We start from the raw sequence: 19,686 nt of genomic DNA on the forward strand, positions 1-19,686 counted from the left end.
CCAGTTGTACAACCATCATCAAGATACAGCTGTCTTCTTGGAAAAACAATTAGAAACCCCTGAAAAAAAAAGCCTTCTATGCTGGATAAATATTTCTCAGTGCTTGAACTTGTCTACAATTGAAAAGTTAAATAAAGTTCTATCTCAACATTCTCTCCCTTTGCAATTCTCCGGTACATTTTTCAAAATGCAATGAACCTCTCTCAGCAATTTCCTCAGCATAAACTTCAAGTTGTACAGAGTTCTATTTGCATATTCTTTGTTGTCGATTCCATATTTTAAAATGCATTTTAACATATTTCCCAGAAAATCTGTGCAACAAACACAACATTTATGTAGAAAATCTCATTTGGAGTTTATCAGCATACTTTCTAAACAGGACATTAAAAATGCACATTAATTCAGAAACATAATAGAATCAACTCATTAACACAAAATTGACACAAACTGAAATGAGACTAATAAAAGCATTCCAGCCTTTTCATATGGGCCAACAGCTTCTTGTCTTACATACATTTCCACTTGAGCACCTTGCACCAAGCAGAAAGTTTCACATGGTTTTCTATTTATGCTCAAATATCAACCTGAAAACTTCTAATTCCAAAACTGGATTCAATGAAGACCAAAAAGGGACATTTTCTCTTGTTCTTATCTGACATTCACTAATCTATTTTGGAAGGGAAGACAGATATTTTAATACATGACTCAAGCCCCAAATGGAACAGGTTTCAATATGTTATATTCATTTTTTAATGAGAAAGAAAAACACTGAACAAGAAGCCATATAAATTTCCAATATTCCATTGCCTACAAATGTGTCCATGTTTAATACTGTTAATGCTATAAAGTTTTCTTAACACTTTTTGCAGAAGAAATTCCATCTGATTTGAACACCTGGTTCTACCGATAGGATTGATCCCTAGGTTGATATCTGAGATTTATTTTAAAAAAACTAAATACAGGGGCATTATCTATCTGTCTGTCTATCATGTTTATATGGCCATTCATCTCCCAAAATTGTGACTTTGGGTTGCATAGAATAGTGAATTAAAAAGAAAACAATAAATACAGAAAAACAGTCCTAATCAAAACCTATTAGAAAACATACAAGCAGAGAGGGTGATAATGGCTGTGGTAAGTTCCCCTGGGATCCCCAAGCTTGACAGCTGTCAGCCTTCAAGATCTTCTACTACTGCTTTGCATCTTTTGGCTGCCATAAGTAATGGGGGGGGAGGGGGCAACGTCTGGGAAGAGAGCTGGAGGTGTTACATTCTTCTGTTGTGTAAATGAGGGGAGGGGGGAGTATAAATTCCTGCTCTTAGGTTTCTATTTCTCGCTTAGCTTTCTTTTCTCTGCGCAGCTGCAAATCTTTATCAAAATATGCCAAGGTCAACGGACAGAGGCCTCATCACAACCTGAAGACGTCCACATGATCATATTCACAACTTTTAATTGGAAGAATCATTTGAACTATGGGGGGTGGGAACATTTCCATCACTTTGTATATGTGATCGGCACGCCTAATTTCTTAGATTCAGCACCGACTGACAACAGCATAGCCAGGGCTTAAGAGATTTGTTCAATGTTAAAAGGGATGGAGTAGCCACACTTTCAGGGGGAGCATGTTCCATTAGGTGGATGCCAAGTAGAGAAGGTCCACCTCCCAAACATGTCCTCTGTGCAGGTTTGGTGAGATGAACAGACGAAATCAGGGAGAGGCAGTCCCTCAGACAATCCAGTCTCATGCCTTATAAAGCTTTAAAGTTCAAAACAAGCACTAGAATTGGACCTGGAAGCCCATTGGCAACCAATGCAGCTCACGGAGCAGGGGTGTAACAATTCTAGGGGCACATATAACCTGCCCGTGCACTGTTTTTGCATATGCTCTTCAAGGGCAACCCCATGTAGCGCACATTCCAATAAAAATAAAGATTAGAAGAAGAAAAATAGTGTCTTACTGACAAGAAAATCACTCAGTATTTTCTACTATCTGATACTTTTTTAGGTGGGTCAGAAAGAAAGACAAACCTGTACACTATAGCCTTAACCTGTATATGTATCTCCTAGAAGGAGGGAAGCGGAGGGGAAGGAGAGGGAGGGAGGGAGAGAGAGGGAGGGAGAGAGAGAGAGAGAGAGAGAGAGAGAGAGAGAGAGAGAGAGAAGAAATTATTAACTTGCTGGAATCCCTTTTTTCAGTTATCTATACACTTATTTTAATTAAGTACTATGCATCCTTGAATAGATTCAAGTCCTATATCCATGTCTGCCTTTGTTTATTACAGTAAAATATCAGAGCCAAAAAAAGAAATTAATGAAAAAAGATCTGGTGTTTTTCTTTTATGTTTCAACAAAGGCTGTTCAAGACCTCCAAGTTCATTTTTCTTTTGGAAACAAAACTGATTGATGGGTCTAATTAGCACAAATTACATGTACCTGTGGCAGGTAATAACAAATCCCTCTGAACCCTGAAACCTGAACCACGTTCTTCAAGCTTCTTGTCTGTTCAAATTATAAGAGCTAGCCAGTTCATTCTGCATTTTTATCTTTTTCAAATAGGACTGCAATCCCTATTCCTTTACTGAATTTTAATTCCTTAATGACATCCTAAAACCATACATCCATTTTTCCATGCATGCGCCCAAAAGCATGCCAGTAAGATCATAAGAAGTGCTGCCTTTTTTTTTCTTTTGGTAGGATGTCATCCCAGGCTAATGCCTAGAACCTAGAACCTAGATACGGATAGGTGGTATCTGGTTCAGTCCTAGTTATTGTGAGAGGGATCTTGGAATCCTCCTGTACAATCACTTACATATGAGCCAGCAATGTGCTGCAGTTGCCATAAAAAGTCTTAGGCTGCATTAACAGAGGGATAGAATCATGATCACGTGAAGTGTTAGTACCATTTTATTCTACCTTGATAAGGCCACACTTGGAATACTGCATTCAGTTTTGGTTGCCAATATAAAAAGATAGAAAGAGTGCAGAAAAGAGCAACAAAGATGATTAGGGGATTGGAGGCTATGAAGAACGGTTGCAGGAATTGGGTATGTCGAGTTCAATGGTTCCCAAACTTTTCCAGTCCCCCGCCCCCTTGGTGCTACAAACTCATCCTCAATGCCCCCCACCCAGGGGCGGGATTCAAATTTCTATGGGCGTGGCCTAATTTGTGGGTGTGGTTTGCTGGTAACGTGACTGGGTGGGCATGGCTTGCTGGTCACGTGATTGGGTGAGCATGGCTTGCTGGTCACGTGACTGGTGGAGTGGCTTGCTGGTCACATTACTCAGTGGGCATGGTTTGGTGACTGGCAAACCAAATACAAGTGGTCCTCACTTAATGGCCGGTTGCTTAGCAAGTATTCTAATTTATGACTGGCCTCCCCAGAACTACTTGACGTGTTTTTGGAGTTTTGACAGCCATGCACACACATATACACATACTCCCTTCCAACCCTGCTGGAGCAGGTCATTGGACTAGAATCGGCAAAGCATCTCTGATTAGATTCTAGTAGTGAATAAAATCTAATCAGAGATGCTTTGCTGATTCTTGTTGATTTGTTTTATTTGTATTTCTTTATATGATGTTGCTGAATTGCATTGACATGTGTGTCCCTTCTTGTGCACAACCCAGAAGCTTTTGTGATTCTTTGCAGCAAAAATTACCGACCTCTGACTTTGCTCTATTTTTCAAACATGCCGGCACTGCCGCGTTCTAGGTGCCGGCCCCGCAGGTCCACCCCATTGAGCCCACTGCACTGGAGGGACCTGCCCAAGCAAGTCCGAATGAAGCGGTGCACCAAATCAATGGGGTGAGCCTGGGAGGGGAAAGAGAGAGAGAGAAAAGAAAAAGAGAAAGAGAGAAGGAAGAAAGGAAAGAGAAAAGGGAAAGAAAGAAAAAGGGACAAAGAAAGGGGGGATGGAGGGATGGAGGGGGGAGGGGGAGACAGGGAAAGAGAGAGACCTGATGCATCAGATTGAAATGAGGCCTAGTTTAGAGGGCCTTTTCCACATTGAAACATCTTTGCCAGCATCTTTGCCAGCACATTGAAACATCTTTGGCTTCTATTAATTAAAGGTTTTGTGGACGAAACATGGCCAAGACTATGAGGAAGCTCTCACATTTTGTTGGGGCCTTAAACAAGATCCATTGGACCAGATCTCCACCCTAAAACATTACCGTATTTGCCGGCGTATAAGACGACTGGGCGTATAAGATGAGCCCCCAACATTTCCACTCAAAATATAGTTTTTGTTATATACTCGCAGTATAAGACGACCCCCCCACTTGGAGGCATGCTTTTCAAGGCAAAAAAGTCGTCTTATACGCCGGCAAATACGGTAAGTTGTAACACTTGGGGTATTCTGGATATAATTCTTGATTGACACCCCCAACCCCTTTCCCCCAAACTTACAAAGCCACCAAAATGCTTTAGAGAGGCAGCTTCGCCTTTCTCAGGCTGGCACTCAATTCCTCTCCCTTTCTTTGTGACAGCCCCCGCGTGTGTGCCATCGGGACTCCAAGGGTGGGGATGGACAGCTGCCAACTCTCTCTCTCTCTCTCTCTCTCTCTGTGTGTGTGTGTGTGTGTGTGTGTGTGGTGTGGAGGGTAATTCCGGCTATCTCTGGCCTCTGCTCGGTTTTAAAGTCGCTTGGCCGGTTCCCAAGTCGCAAGCGCGCGCTGGCCGGGAGACGCGGCGCCGGGTGGAAGCTCGGTGCAGGGGAGGCAGATCTTTCTCTCTTAAGCGGGGAGGGGAGGAGGGGACAAGAGGAGGGACGGGACGGGACAGGGGCGGGAGGAGGGCGCTCGCCTTCTTCCACCGCCCACCGGACCCTTTTCTTCCCAAGGGGACCCTGGAAAGCAGCTCGGGAGCCGGGTGGCCCTGCCCAGCGGGGTCCCATCAGGAACTTCCTGAGGACACCCCCCGCCCCAAGCACAGCCCTCCCGGTCTTTCAAAGAGGGAGGGAGAAGCGGGAGGAGCAAATTGCCGCCCCCCCCCTGCCCAGAAGGAGGGGCGCCACAGTCCACCCCCACCACCTTCTCCCCCCACTCCCGGGCCATTACGCGGCTCGGGGCTGGCTGGGCGAGCGGCCCCGCCAGAGACCCTCCCGCTCCACCCCCACCCCACCTCCAGATTGGCCTCCGCAAGCGCCCCAAGCCGGGCGGAGGGTGGGTGGGTGGGTGGGAGGAGGAGGAAGAGACTCCGGCTGGGCTTGAAGGGGCTTCGCAAGTTGCGGAGCTCCGCCCCGTTGCTCTTGCACCGAGTGACAATGTATTTACCGGCGTATAAGACGACCCCCCCACTTGGAGGCATGTTTTTTAGGGCAAAAAAGTCATCTTATACGCCGGCAAATACGGTACTTTTCCCCAATGTATTACAGTGCCAATTCTGAAGAAGGCAAAACCAAAATGTACTTGTAAATTACAAGGAGAACACACACATACACACTCCCTTCTAACCCTGCTGGAGCAGGTGATTGGACTAGAATAGATATCTCATTATCTTTCTCCTCCCTCCCTCCCTCCTTCTTTATTTCTTTTTCTTTCTCTCCCTTCCTTCCATACCACCTCTTTCTTTGTCCCTTTTTCTTTCTTTCCCTTTTCTCGTTCTCTTTTTCCTTCTCTCTTTCCCTCTCTCAGGCTCACCTCATTGACTTCATGCAACACTCCATTCGGACTTGCTTGGGCAGGTGCCTCCGGTGCAAGGGGCTCAATGGGGTGGACCTTCAGGGGCTCGCCCCAAACGCGGCGGTGGCGGGATGTTTGAAAAGGAAAGGAAAGCCACTCTGGCTTTGCTCTCCTTTCCCAACGCTGTGTACGGGGCAAGGCCCCGTAGGATCACCCCATTGAGCTCCTTGCACCAGAGCGTGCAAGCCAATGGGGTGATCCTCCGGGGCCTTACCTTGAACGCAGTGGGAGTGGGATTTTTTCTCACCCCTGAATTGTGCCCTGCCACTCACCTCCAGCACCCCCTGCTGGCCCCTTTGCCTCTCAGCGCCCCCCTAAGGCATCCCACTGCCCCCCAGGGGGCGGTACCGCCCACTGGGAACCACTGCAGTAGACACAATAAGGAAAGCCATTACATAGCAGAAAATGCTTCCTTATTCTTTAGAAACAATGTTGTCCACAAAAGCAGAATCTGGCTGCTTTCAGCAGAAGGGTCAAGCAAGTAGCAATAGTACTTAGACTTATATACCTCTTTATAGTGCTTTTACAGCCCTCTCTAAGCAGTTTACAGAGTCAGCCTATTGCCCCCAGCAATTTTGGGTCCTCATTTTACCCACCTCGGAAGGATGGAAGGCTGAGTCGACCTTGAGCCTAGTGAGATTTGAACTGCCAAATTGCAGATAACCGGCAGGCAGCAGAAGTAGCCTGCAGTACTGCATTCTAACCACTGTGCCACCGTGGCTCTACAATAATGTACAATGCTACAGGTTCTTCACCTTTGGGGCATATGTACAATGCTATAACAAAGGGATCCCCAACCCCAGGGCCACAGACTGGGACCAGTACATGGACCATTGGAACCGGGCCACACAATCAGTGGGCAAGCGTGTGAAGTTTCATTTCACATATAGAGGTTGCATGTGAAACCATCCCCACCCCCCCATCCCACTGCTGCTGCTACCACCGCTGCCATAACATACATAGAAAAAGAGCCAGACTATGACACTGTCTTTGCCAGGTTGACACACCGATATCCCCCAAGTATCACTATTCTGAAGCACTAATGTATCCATTCAATTGAACTAGGTACCATTGCAAAGAGGTAACCTTATTTTGCTTCAAAAAAGAAAGTTTGATTTTAAAAAATAGGGTAGCCTTCATACAATTTACCTGTAATCAGAATAACTGCTTCCAAACTGTGATCTGAAATGGTGTCCCTTTCTCACATATCCTAATAGCTCTGTCTACTGTAGAAGGTGTACCATTAAGCTAATCTTGGATATATGGGTGAGGTGAAACTAAGTCAGGGGTCCTGAGCACTGATGATGTTACCTAGTTTGGGTAATAAAATATCTGCAAGAAAAACAGCCAAGCTCAGAGAGCACCAAAGACACCCCATTTCAACCCTGAGCTACAGATATTCTCCTTTATTTATATTTGGTTGCTGCCTGAGACTGCCCAGTGGAAGATTTAAAAATATGACAGACACAAATGCAGGTGTCAAACCACTGATGGCTGGAGTGGAGTAATATTGCTCTGCCTACCCTCCAAACCCACTTTCCTATTTGCTGTTTCCTGCAGCAATATAAACATGTACTGACATTTGCAGGATTGGTGTAAGATTCAATCAAAATAGTTCCATTGGCATTCTTTGTGGAGAAGGTGATAAATATGGAGAAGTCTTTCTTGTGAGGAGAAAATGGAGAGCAAGCTACAAAATTACAGAGCAGTCAGCATCAAGCTACTGTCCTTTGACAGCAAAGATTTAGTAGGAAAAAAAGTGCTGAAGATAGTCAGATTGTATGATTCCTCTACCTGCAGAAAGTGCCCAATTCACCTCATTAGCACAGTATCAAAATGGAACAGTCGGAAAAGTCCATTATCTAGTGCTTATAAATTATCACAGGACATCATTACCTTGGCTGCTGAAGGTTACCATGATAATTATATTGATAAGATGGGTAGGATCTGTGATGTAGATCCCTGAAATATCTTTTCAAGTTCTCTTATCTTCTCTAATTTATAAGTGTTAACAAATGTGTATACAGTCAGTATTTGTTCTATCTTTCTTTCCTTGCTTTTGCAGGATCACATTCAACTTTCCTTCTTATTGAATTATCTCGGTACCTTTATATTATTAGTCTCTCCTCTCTCCCACTCCTGTCTCTATCTTTTATCCATCCATCTTCCCCTGCATGCTGCACGTGCTTTTTGCTCTCTTATTTCCTCAGTTGGTCGATTTCTGTTCACTTTCCATGAAAAAGTGACTCTTGTGTTCTTTATCGAGTTAGCTCCACAGAAAGAAGCACAAGGGGAATTTCATATTCATACATCTATCATCCCCACAATGCACAAATTTGGCTTTGAAGTGCTGGCTCTTTGTCTACTCAACTTACTCAGAGCCAGAGTTGCTATCTTACACCTAACATATTGATATAAAAATGGCACTCGTGGAAAGCCAAATAACACCCGCCCATACAGCTATAGCAATCCTTGAAATTAGAAACTACTAATAAGTCTTAGTTGTAGAACCATCTGAGATATTGTATGAGGCCAGAAGGCAAGCTGAAACCAGTGGAGTTTCTTTCAAGCCATTAGTTACCATGAGAATAGCTAGTCTGAGAATCTGAGAAGATTCAGTGTGGCGGCTTCCTAACCTATTCTAAAATATTTTCCAGGTATAAAGGACTAAATTTTACCAGAGAAGAGTGGAAATTTGGTTTAGTGGTGAAGGCATCAGGCTAGAAACCAGGAAAGTGTGAGTTCTAGTCCTGCATTATCCATGAAAGCCAAATGGGTGATTTGGGCAAGTCATATTGTCTCAGCCAGATCCACCTCAGCTGAATCGAATCAATGGCCCTGCCATTTTCTTTCATTTATTTGTCAGTTTGTGGGAAGGATGGGGAGGAAAAAAGAAAATAGGGGAATAATGCATAAGAAAAAGACAAGTAGAAATGCTGTACCAAGTACTGTAAACTGTATAAGAAATTGATGTTCTGTAATGGCATGCAATGTAACTGGGTTTGTTTTTTTTAAATAGATTGTAGGGTGTGCTGCAAGGAGGATCCCGGTATGAAAAAGTTGATTACTGCCCAAATAGGGGCTAGGCAACCCAGTTTTCTCCAAATGCTTTGGACTACATCCTATACTATGCCTTGCTCTTGACTATATTGCTTGGAGAGAATGAGAGAGAACCAAGATGCCTACCCATGTTTAAGATGTTCACTTTTTCACATGGACTGTTGCAGCAGAAAAAGAAACCAAACCACTTACGACTTGGTGATAAAAGGCCCAAAAAGGCCTACTACAGATTGACCGCCATGACATATTAAGAGGGCAGGAATCAAGAAATCTAGGGCTAGGGTAGTCCCTGATAGCATTCTGAAAAAGACTATACTTTCTCCAAGACCCTTCGGAGAGGAACAATAGTCACCAGGGCAGGGAGGAGAGGGGGAAGAGGTAGCATTAAAAATATGGTAGTATGTTTTTGTAGCAATTTTAACAGATGTTAATCAGAGTCGTTATGAATAAGGAGCATACAAATGATGCTAACCAATTGGTGAAATAAACATCCAGTGAACCTCTTCCATGTTCACAACCCTTAGGACAACAGCTAATTTCATCAGAATTATAAGTGTTCCATCTTAGGATATCTCTCACCTTCACCCCCCTGAACTGGAGATGGCTGTCACTAAACTTTCTCCCATAGAGCAAAGGTGGAGATGACATCCACTGATTTGATTTCCGGGAGAGGGTATTATTCATTGATTAAGGGGGAAAGCAAAAGGCAGCTGCAATTTTAAGAAAAATTAAAGCTATAAATGCTGAGCATGTTTTCAGTCATGCCATGATTTTGCAAAAAGGAAGAAGCTAGTAAACAATTGTGTTGTAGAAGAAGATTCCTCATTCCCCTTGGGGAATTAAAAACACAATACAGAAAACAGGTATGAGTTATATAAAGCAATTTTACATTTGTCACTGCTGTATTATACAGTATATTCCTACTTGGTCCCCCTTCATCCTGGTAAGATATACAGGGTCTGGAAAAATCTATTATCTTGTCCTTCCTTCATAGGAACAAAGTTGTTTCTCCATTCTCAAAGGGCATGGGGAGGATGTAGCCCTTAGTATCTCCCAGCCTGCTCTGTTCCTCTGCTTCATATAAGTTGGGTTGGTTCTCAAGCTGCCTCTGATCATGTTACTAGCTGAGTATCAGGCATATTGCCAATAGAATAGAATGGATTAATCTCTAGGATTAAATCTAGATGAGACAACAGCACTGACTGTGTTAGTTTAGTCATGTGTCTACGCTAAAGCATGTATAAAATAGCAGGCAGGAATCTGATTTCTACATTACAAAAATTTGCATGAGATAATCAGAATCCAGTTTTACTATTCAAGGTGTCTTGGTTGTATTGTTTTTCTGACTAGTTTAGCTGCAGCACTAGCGCTGAACTAGGGGGAGGCAGAGCTGGAGTAGGGAGGATTCAATTTCAACAAATGGGCAGGCAATGGGGAAAAAAGTTCATTCTCTCACCTGTTCAGGAATGACTAAAGAATTTCCCTCATTTCCCAGTCCAATAGAAAATTAAAAACTTGGACTTTTCCATCCTTAGACTTTCCCAATGTACTTCTCAGTCGCAAAGGGACATTAACATGTATTTAAAGCTCCTCGGTTTAAAATATGTTTAGTAAAACCTAGATGTAGTGAAAATGTCATTTGTGGAAATGAATATTTCAACAGTAAATCTTTCTGGCCAAATTTTTAGTGCAGAATAACATGCAAATATGACAGAGCAGACAAATGTGAAATCCACATGGCCATATAAAAACAGCTCAATCCATACAGCCCGCTTAATTACATATTCCTTTGGAAATTACAGTCTGGCTTTGACCACTCTTGCCTTGCTTTGTAGGAGAATGTGGGGAACTTGTGATCTCACCAATTTAGCTGCTGCTGCTCTCATAATCACTTGACCTTTGCCAGGCTTACATTCCAATCCCTGCCTTACCAAGGTTTCTTGCAGTTTAAAAATGTTGGGACCGTAATAATTGTTATTTTTGTAGCTCAATTTTTCTAATACACTGGACATCATGCATAATCTTTTATCTCATTCCTAGTGCACAGTTTAAAAAAGGAAGCATCTTCAATAACCAATGTGCTAAGATAAAGATTAATTAGTTAATCATTACTGTTTGGGAGAGGGGTGCAAATTCTTAAGTTGAGAAAGAAGGATACTAATTGCCTTTTTCATTGCTGCACTTCATGCTATAGCAGAGTTAATTTTGGCAATCACACCAACTTACTCCCATATCAGATTTGCACTAAACTAGCTGCTGGATCTGCAGTTTAATGGCTGACTGTAACATAATATCGTAAAAAGACTGTTTCAGTTGCAGGAATGCTGATTTTTCTCCCATGCTCATGCCATATATACTGTACTTTACTAGTTTTGACCTGTATTGTCTAAAATAAGTGAGTAAAGATCTCCAGAACATCATTGAGGCTATATTAGAAAGCCACCCAATTGGCCTTGTGTTAATTGAAGAGAAGTTCATTGTAACTTTTTTTTTTTATCTGAAGCATTCCCTGGAGAAACTGGAGCTCTGCTGTTAATATTGTTTTAAAATTCCCTTGAAGGGGTCCATAAAACCAGGGGTAAGGTTATGTAAAATTGATTGATATATCTAACATAGAGAAAGACACTTATCAGGAAAGCCATATGGGATGGAGTTACACTATGTGTTTATAAGAAACGTAGTAATTTTTGTAAAGTATCTATGAAATACACAATGAAAAATAGAAACCACAATTTATGAATGAAGTTCTTTAAGAACAAAATAATAATTTAGCATGAGTTATTGAAATGAGCCAAGCAAGTGGAAACAGAAGAAAAGAGAAAGCTGAATCAACTGAGAATGAAAAAAAATGGCAATGGATCACAGATAGAACCCCACTAAAGAAAGCCACAGCAGAATAAAATGTGATTGCAGTAACAATTGAAGGTCTATGACCATCATCTATTTTGCTGCTCAGCTCCATGAACTCTCTTCATGAGGAGGTGTTAATTGTTAGAAAGGGAAAAAAAATCACCTTTTGTGGCCCATTTTCTCCATCCAGTGAGTTCATTGCTGGCTTTCCCTCCACCACCGCCTCTACCTACCTACCTACCTATCTAATATATATTTATTATACACATATTTGATTGCTTATTTGTACCCTATGAATATCATTAAGTGTTGTACCTTATGATTCTTGACGAATGTATCTTTTCTTTTTATGTACACTGACAGCATATGCATCAAGACAAATTCCTTGTGTGTCTAATCACATTTGGCCAACAAAGAATTCATTCATTCATTCATACATACACATATGCGCCAATTTATACATTCATGGAAGATTTTTTTATCAGAAATAGAGTAAGTTAGAGATGCCCATCTGATTTAATTATATACAGCATAGCTGGCTGAAGAATTCTGGGAGTTGAAGTCCACAAGTCTTAAAGTTGCTAAGTTTGGAGACCACTGGTATAGACTAAAGTCACTCTAGTAGAGTGAATCATTCTTCTCCCAGTCGGAAAAAAAAAACATCTACTTGTGGGCTGCACGGATTCCAACACTGCTTCTCCGTTCTTCGTCCTCACCCCCTTCCTGCTTCCCGATCGGCTCCGCTGCCCTAGCAGCCCCCCCTTTTTTTAACGAGCCTCTCGATTAGGAGTTAAGTCAGTGCAGGGAGTGACGCGAAATCCACAGGGTGGTGGGGAGGGGAGATGTTAACTTAATGTGTAGGTGAGGGAGCCGATATTAGTCTTGTTGCAGCACTTAATAATCCTCTCGGCGGCCCTGGGTGACACACCAACCTTATAAGATACCAGTGGGAAAAAGAATCACTTTCTTCCTGACCTTTTTGTTACTCTTCTAAGAAATAAGAGGTTGGAGTTCTGCTGCCTGGGCTCAGGGAGATGGCCAAAAACCTTGACAGGCATGGGTTTAGGATGGATTTCTGTGGATAATGCTTAAGAGTTAAGAGATCTGGCAGGTGCAGGGGAAAGGTTATGCCTGACTCTGAGGGAGAGGAGGAACAGCCGACAGGGAGTGGAAGTGTGGCTCTGGAGGTTGTGGAGGAGGTAGGGGAAGGACAGAGGCTGGCTGAGCAGTCCAAGGAGGATCCAGGCCCATCTCCTCTCCATCCTAGGGCACGCAGGGAGGAGAGGATAAGGGAGAGTTGTGGTCTACTCAGGAGGAGAGGGCCTTGGTCCTCTTCATGGGCTGCAGCTGTGACAACTGAATAAGAGAATGGACATGAGTATAGGCGAGCGCTGGAAACAAAGCATGGGAATATCTCTAGTTTATGGTTCCTCTTTTGTTTGGCATCCTTCCCAGTGTGTGTTATCTGTGGACGTCCTCCAGCCCTTATTTTGCCTGGTTTGTGTTGCTTTTCCCCTTCTTCTTATAACTGTTTGTGTGGGAGTTTTTTGTCTTCCATCAAGAATATTCGGTGCTTGGAAGCAAAGTGAAGGAATAAAAGGGGCTTCACCTGTTTTCTGTGACTGTGTTTGTTTTGTATCCCACCCTGTGACTGTGTTTGTTTTGTATCATCACAAGTTAGTTTGAAAGAACTAGATACTCTTGTTGCCAAAATCAAATCAAATAAAATGGTCTTGGAGAAGAATGGTCAGGAAACAGAGAAGGGGCCAATTCCTATAACAATTTAAAATAGCCAATAAGACAACTCAGCCTCGATTTGAAGCTTTTTTTTTTCTGTTTTGTGCCACCCAGAGTTGCCTTAGTTGGGGTGGGCAGCTACATAAATTTGATTAATAAAATAAATTGCCAGTCTTCTTGATGAGCTATTATGGACTTGTATGATAAGCTTGTGAAGGAGAATTGGAGGGAAATTCTACTTTTAAGCTGAAATAGTTGAAGATAAATTAAGGTTGCCCTCTCTGCAATGCATTGGGGATAAGGCAAAAGCAACATCAGGAAGATATGTCTTAGCAGGACATCTTTGTGTTGAAGTAGCACAATATGAAGATAAATCCTGAAGTTATCAGACCTGGTCAAATCTGAGTAGTCTATATCAGGGGTCCCCAACCGCCGGTCCCCGGACCGGTACCAATCCGTGGATCATTTTGGACTGGGCCGCCTACTTTGCTTGGGCACCATCTTGTTTCGACATGCTGGATCAAGTGCTGGTTTTGACGCTGTCCCTCAGCCTCGACCAAAAATGTCAGCTCCACGCCGTGCGTGGCTGGAGAAAAAGGGGACGTTGAACAGGGTTGCCATCTGGCCGTTTTTCCGGCCAAATACGAGAAATCTGGCCGTATTTCTATCTGTTTGGCTGTGAAAAAAATGGGCGAGGGAAGTCTGCCCTCAGCAGCGCCAGTCGGTGGCCTGAGGGAGAAAGGAATGCGGGGTGGGGAGAAAGCTCGCCTCAGCGGCTCCGCCACGAAGCGCCTCTTTCCGCCTGTGAGTGAGCCGAAAGCTGGAGTGGGGTGGAATGAAGGGGCTCAGATCCCAATCCAGACCCCTCGCGGGAGCCCCGAAAGCAGCCCTGTGCTTGTCCGGGGTGCCGGAGGGGCGCCGGGGCCATGCCTCAGCAGCGGCGGCGGAGCTATCAGCCGGGGGAGGACGAGGGTGCAGACAGTCGCCGCCTGAAACAACCAGGAGAGGAGAAGAGAAGAGAGCGAAAGAGACGAGAATCCTAAAACACACAGGGCAGAATGTTGCTTTAGCCAAGCTACACTGAATATCTACTAAAAGTTTGACTGGTTTAATATGGATTTATTCCCAGGTAATTGAAAGTCTTATTTCAGCTGGAAGAATTCTAGACAATGCTCTGCTTGCCAAGGGGTTGCAGCGAAATGGGGCGAAAGAGATCCGGAAAGAAGTGGGCTCTCCAGGTATTTGGAATGAATCCCCGGAATTCCTTATATGCCTGGATTTCTGAACCTCAACAACTTTAAAATGTGTGGACTTGGACTCTCTGAATTCCCCACACACCTTACAATTGTTGAGATTGTGGAAAGCTGAAGACCATATGGGAGATCAAACCCATCCTAAATGTAAAATCTGAATTGCGGATTATTACCTTACAAAATGCTTTTGGAGAAAACATATATTTTTGCCAAACATATATTTTTGTTTGATCATGATCAACTGAATCATGATGACTTTATTGGAGTCTAGTCTTGCATTTACACACATTTTTAGTAATCCTCCAACATTGGTTATTTTTGGTGAGTTGATAGTGTAATAGTAAATAAAATAAAAAAATTAAATAAATAAATAAATAAATAAATAAATAAATAAATAAATAAATAAATAAATAAATAAATAAATAAATAAATAAATAAATAAATAAATAAATAAATAAATAAATAAATAAATAAATAAATAAATAAATAAATAAATAAATAAATAAATAAATAAATAAATGAATGAATAAATAAATAAATAAATAAATAAATAAATAAATAACTAACTAACTAACTAACCCTAACCGGTCCTTGAAAAAGTGTTCCTGTGTGAAACTGGTACAAAAAAGGTTGGGAACCACTGGTCTATATAAGGCAGAAAAAAAATCTACATCTTTGCTGCCATCTAGTGGTGGTTCAGATTTTTGTAGCCTAGATTTGGTTTCTTGCTTCTAAATAGCCATGTCAATTTATATAAATAAAAACTCCTTTCCAATGTAAACTACTGTGTAAAATACATAGGCAGCTATTTCCCATTCTTGTAACTGATGAGTTATATTTTCTATAATTGATAAAACCTATATTAGGATAATAATGTTGCTCCCTACCACCACTTCTCCAATATTAAACAAGAATAAATGCCTATTTTTACAAAAGCAAAGGACAGTCATTAGTAAATAAATTGTCATAGCAACGGTAGACAGAAAAGACATATATAAAAGATAGGAGTTAGGTTATGAACTTTAAAATGGGGCTTGGAATAAGAGTTCCTATTTTCAACTGGGAAATGGAAAAAGACATAATGAAAATATGAGACTAAGTACCCATTACTGAATTCATGGAGGGAAGAATGAATAGCAAGCACTGGCTAAACTTGGATGTACGCTATCTGAATTATTCTTATTCCAGTGTTGTGGAAGCATCTTATAGCACACTGCCACATGAGTAGTACCAAAAGAAAATATATAAGTGTAAAAATTATTTTTTTTATTTACATGCTATTCTCTCTCTCTCTCTCTCTCTCTCTCTCTCTCTCTCTGTGTGTGTGTGTGTGTGTGTGTGTGTGTGTGTGTGGTGTGTGTGAGAGAGGGGGGGGAGAGGGAGGGAGGGAGGGAGGGAGGGGGAAGGAAGGGTGGGAGAGAGAAAGAGAATTATTGCAACTTAAATAGAAACATGCTATACAATGTATCATAATGGGGAGATTGAAATATTAATCTCCTATCCATTGTGTGTAGCTGGCGGACAATTTCACCCCAGCTCTTCCTTTGTAGGGTTATCATTAAAAATAAATGGGCTATAAATAAATAAAAACAAGGATAAATGGAGAAATTTCAAGTTGGCTCTGGATTGTTCCATAAAGGTTGTGGTCAAGACAAAATAGATTGGGGACATGGAAAAAATACTCTGAATTTTTAATTTACAAACAAAAATAAAAAAATACAAGTGTAATTATGATAATGACCACAATACAGGTTTGTATTGTGTGCCAGTTACGTCTATTTCTGGATTTCTGTTCAGAGTCACTTATGTCCTAGTTACCTTCCAATTGGACCGCTGTAATGTACTATATATTGGGCTGCCTTTGAAGAGTGTGCAGAAGCTTCATCTGGTTCAAAATACAGTGGTTTGGGCACTTGTGTGTAATTATAGAACACTACATGAGTTGCATTAATCCCAGCCTGCATCTGGATCCAATTCAGGGTGTTGGGTTTGTTTTTTAAAACTCTCCTGTGGCCAGATTATCTGAGGGATTGCCTCTGCCTGATTACATCAGTCCATCCCGTTAGATTTGGCAGAGAAGGCATGTTGCAGATTCCATCTGCTAGGGCAGGGGAGAGCAACTATGGCCCTTTTATGAATTATGGACTTCAACTCCCAGAATTCCTGAGCAAGCATGGCTTGCTCAGGAATTCTGGGAGTTGAAGTCCATAATTCGTAAAAGGGCCATAGTTGCCCACCCCTGTGCTAGGGACTTCACATTTGATGAGTCCCAGGAGGCAGGCCTTCTTTGCTGTGTCCCTCACCTTTTAAAACATCTTCCCCCATCCCTGAAATGAGGCTGGCTTCATCCATCAAACCCTGGTTACGCCATCAGGCTTGGGAGCCTCAGGGAATTATCAAGATACTTAACTGTTCTTGACTTCTGCTGTCCTCTCTTAGCTTTTGTGTATTTTATTTTTTTTTAAATAAATTTGTTATAGTTTTACTCTGCACCTATAGTCTTTGAGAGATGGAATGAATGAATGAAATTTGATGAATGAATGCATAAATATATAGATAAAAATAATTAAGGAGGCAAGCAAGCTACATTCAAATTGTACAGGTGTCCAGTGAAAATTAAATGCAAGACAAATTTTCCAGCAGCAGGAAAGCATGAGGCAGTCCCCTGATCCCAATGCTGTGCTTGGAATAATGAGGCTCTTTTGGCATGGCATCACAATTTTGCCTGCCTACTCGCTCTGCCACAATTCTTTAAAGCATTAGAGTGAAGTGTTGATCAATGCATAGCTTTCCCAGCCCCCTCTGCCTATCCTCAATCAACAACAACAAAGGAAAAACCCTGATGAACAAAGTATAGATTTGGCCTAACTACTTTGAAGAAAACAGCTTTCCTAGCAGGATGAATTTGGCCCTTGGAATTTGGATTTAACACCCAGGGGCTGCAAATCAATACCAAAATGGAAAGTTGCCCTGTTGCAGATAAAGACACTTTACGAAATCATTCTGTGTGCAAGTGGGAACTGAAATGGCTTGTAATAAGCTGTATTTGTGTGTCTTAAGCAGAAACATAAATAAACCAAATATTGTGCAGGGTCTTTTAATTATATTTAATGCAGCGGCCTGAAACTAGCTCTGCATTTCTCGAGAACATTACATGGACTGAGATGAAGGCATCCTAGAAATAATTACTATCAGTATTTTAATACTTCATTATTTTTTTCCCCAATGCCAATCAATATGCACAGAATAAATGTTTTAGAAAGGTAAGGAAGTATTCCTCCTTCTGATGTGGAATGTACTCATCTTATTAGAACCAGTCAGCCAAGCTGAAAAACTATGGATGTCTTTCCAAGATAGCTTAAGAGATCCAATAGGCATAAATCAATGGGCTCCTTCCAATGGCATTACATGGCACTGTAGAAAACAGTCCTCAGCCAATTAATATTGCCACTCCAGATGCTTCTCCAGATTGTCACAGTACTTAACAATTATAATTATTGCAGTAATTATTTTGAGCAATTAATTTTTAATTTTAAAGACTGAGAATCAAGCAATAGGTTGCTGGGCCAGAGGGTTGATAGCCTAAAACGGAGCACCAGGAAGTTCACAAAAGTTTGAAAGAGAATAAAGTAGGGATAAAGTGGGAGAACCTGCATTTGGGGGCAAATAAATATTTCAACATGCAGTCGGGACTGAGAGATTGCACTAGAGCTATGATTGAAAGAAATTAGCACAGCTCAGACTTCTTTTCCTCAGATGGTCTCGGATTCAGTTGCTGCTTGTCCTGACTGAAGAAAGGCAAGACAAGAAAGCTACTTAGCGCTGGCAGCCCAGAGCCTGACTGGATAAAGGCAGAGCAGCTTTCTGGTTTGACCAGATGAGAAGGTTCTGCACAGTCTTAACATTATGAAGCACTTTGCAAATGGGGAAAATCACAAATAGTAGTGGCCGCAAGAGTTCAGTTTCCCTTTGTTTTACTATGGATTAGAAAAATATTTTGATTGGCATGGATTACAAATGGATGGATCCCTGTGGCAGGCTAATTTGTACCTTTCTACCTTATCCTATGCAACATTACTCCCATGCATAGAGACACCGCCCTGATCTTTGTAAATCAGATTTTCTTAGGAGCTACTTGTAATAATATGTTGCTGTGATTCATTGCAGGTCTTCCTAAAACATTGCTTCCCAAGGCTGGTGTAGAAGTTCCCTATCCTTCTCAAGAAAATGAGGGCGGATGGTGAAAATGTGATCCTAAGAAATGTTCTGGTTAGCCTCAATATAATGCTGTTGGTGTCCATCTTCAGACCCTTCGAGTGCCACCTGGAAGTGATGACAGAGAGAGTTAAAAAACAGGTGACTGATGAAGAAGGCAGCTTTGCCAACTACACATCCCCTATCAAAGAGCAACCCATGGTCTTCAGCCATATATACAACATTAATGTGCCTCTGGACAGCCTCTGCTCCTCATCCCTAGAGGCCTCATCTGACCCAGAGGTGAGTTCGGAAGATGACCGGATGACGGAATACACCGAGCAGACCTCAGACAGTGAGAGCCAGGTCACCTTCACCCACAAGATAAACCTCCCCAAACAGACTTGCAAGTGTGCCGCCTCCTCCCGGGACTTACAAGAGCTGCTGAGCAGGATTGAGATGCTGGAAAGGGAGGTTTCTATACTCCGAGACCAATGCAACTCCAATTGCTGTCAAGAAAATGCAGCCACAGGTAGTAACTAATGCCATGAGGTCCTCCTAGGAGCTAAGAAATGTCAAAGGTGAAAGGATGAACTTGGAGTCATTTGCCTGAAGCTTCAACAAACTGAATACTCCATTCTGTTTCCAAATTTCAGAGTTTCACGTTTGGCAGTCTTGACATCCTTTTTAGTTTTACTCTTTATTAGTAGGATTAGGTTCATGTTTAATTTTTACTATATCCAACTTTCCCCTTCCTTCACTCTGTTTTCTTTCTTTATACTTTATTTTTTTTCCTATAAAAATAATTATCTGTCTCTGTTCCACTCCTTTTACTACTATGTGGACAGGTTAATGGACCTTTTTTTCAGAGGGTACAGAATCACTTCAAAAGGTTTGTGGGAAGAGGTT

General features: G+C 42.0%; 1 protein-coding gene across 3 annotated transcripts in view; it reads left to right on the forward strand.

The window, feature by feature from the left end:
* TNR (tenascin R) overlaps positions 1-19,686 on the forward strand; it is a 481,637-nt gene that overhangs the window by 364,845 nt on the left and 97,106 nt on the right. For all 3 annotated transcript variants that reach the window (XM_087960907.1, XM_026669153.2, XM_087960908.1), the window contains one exon: positions 18,751-19,309. In XM_087960907.1, the coding sequence (XP_087817033.1) occupies positions 18,811-19,309 (499 nt within the window). In that variant the 5' untranslated portion in view covers positions 18,751-18,810. The remainder of the gene's footprint in view (positions 1-18,750; positions 19,310-19,686) is intronic.

The sequence above is a fragment of the Notechis scutatus genome, chromosome 3, assembly GCF_049901735.1.
Source record: "Notechis scutatus isolate UNSWTSFEM ecotype Mainland chromosome 3, rNotScu1.2, whole genome shotgun sequence".
NCBI classification, from domain to species: Eukaryota; Metazoa; Chordata; class Lepidosauria; order Squamata; family Elapidae; genus Notechis; species Notechis scutatus.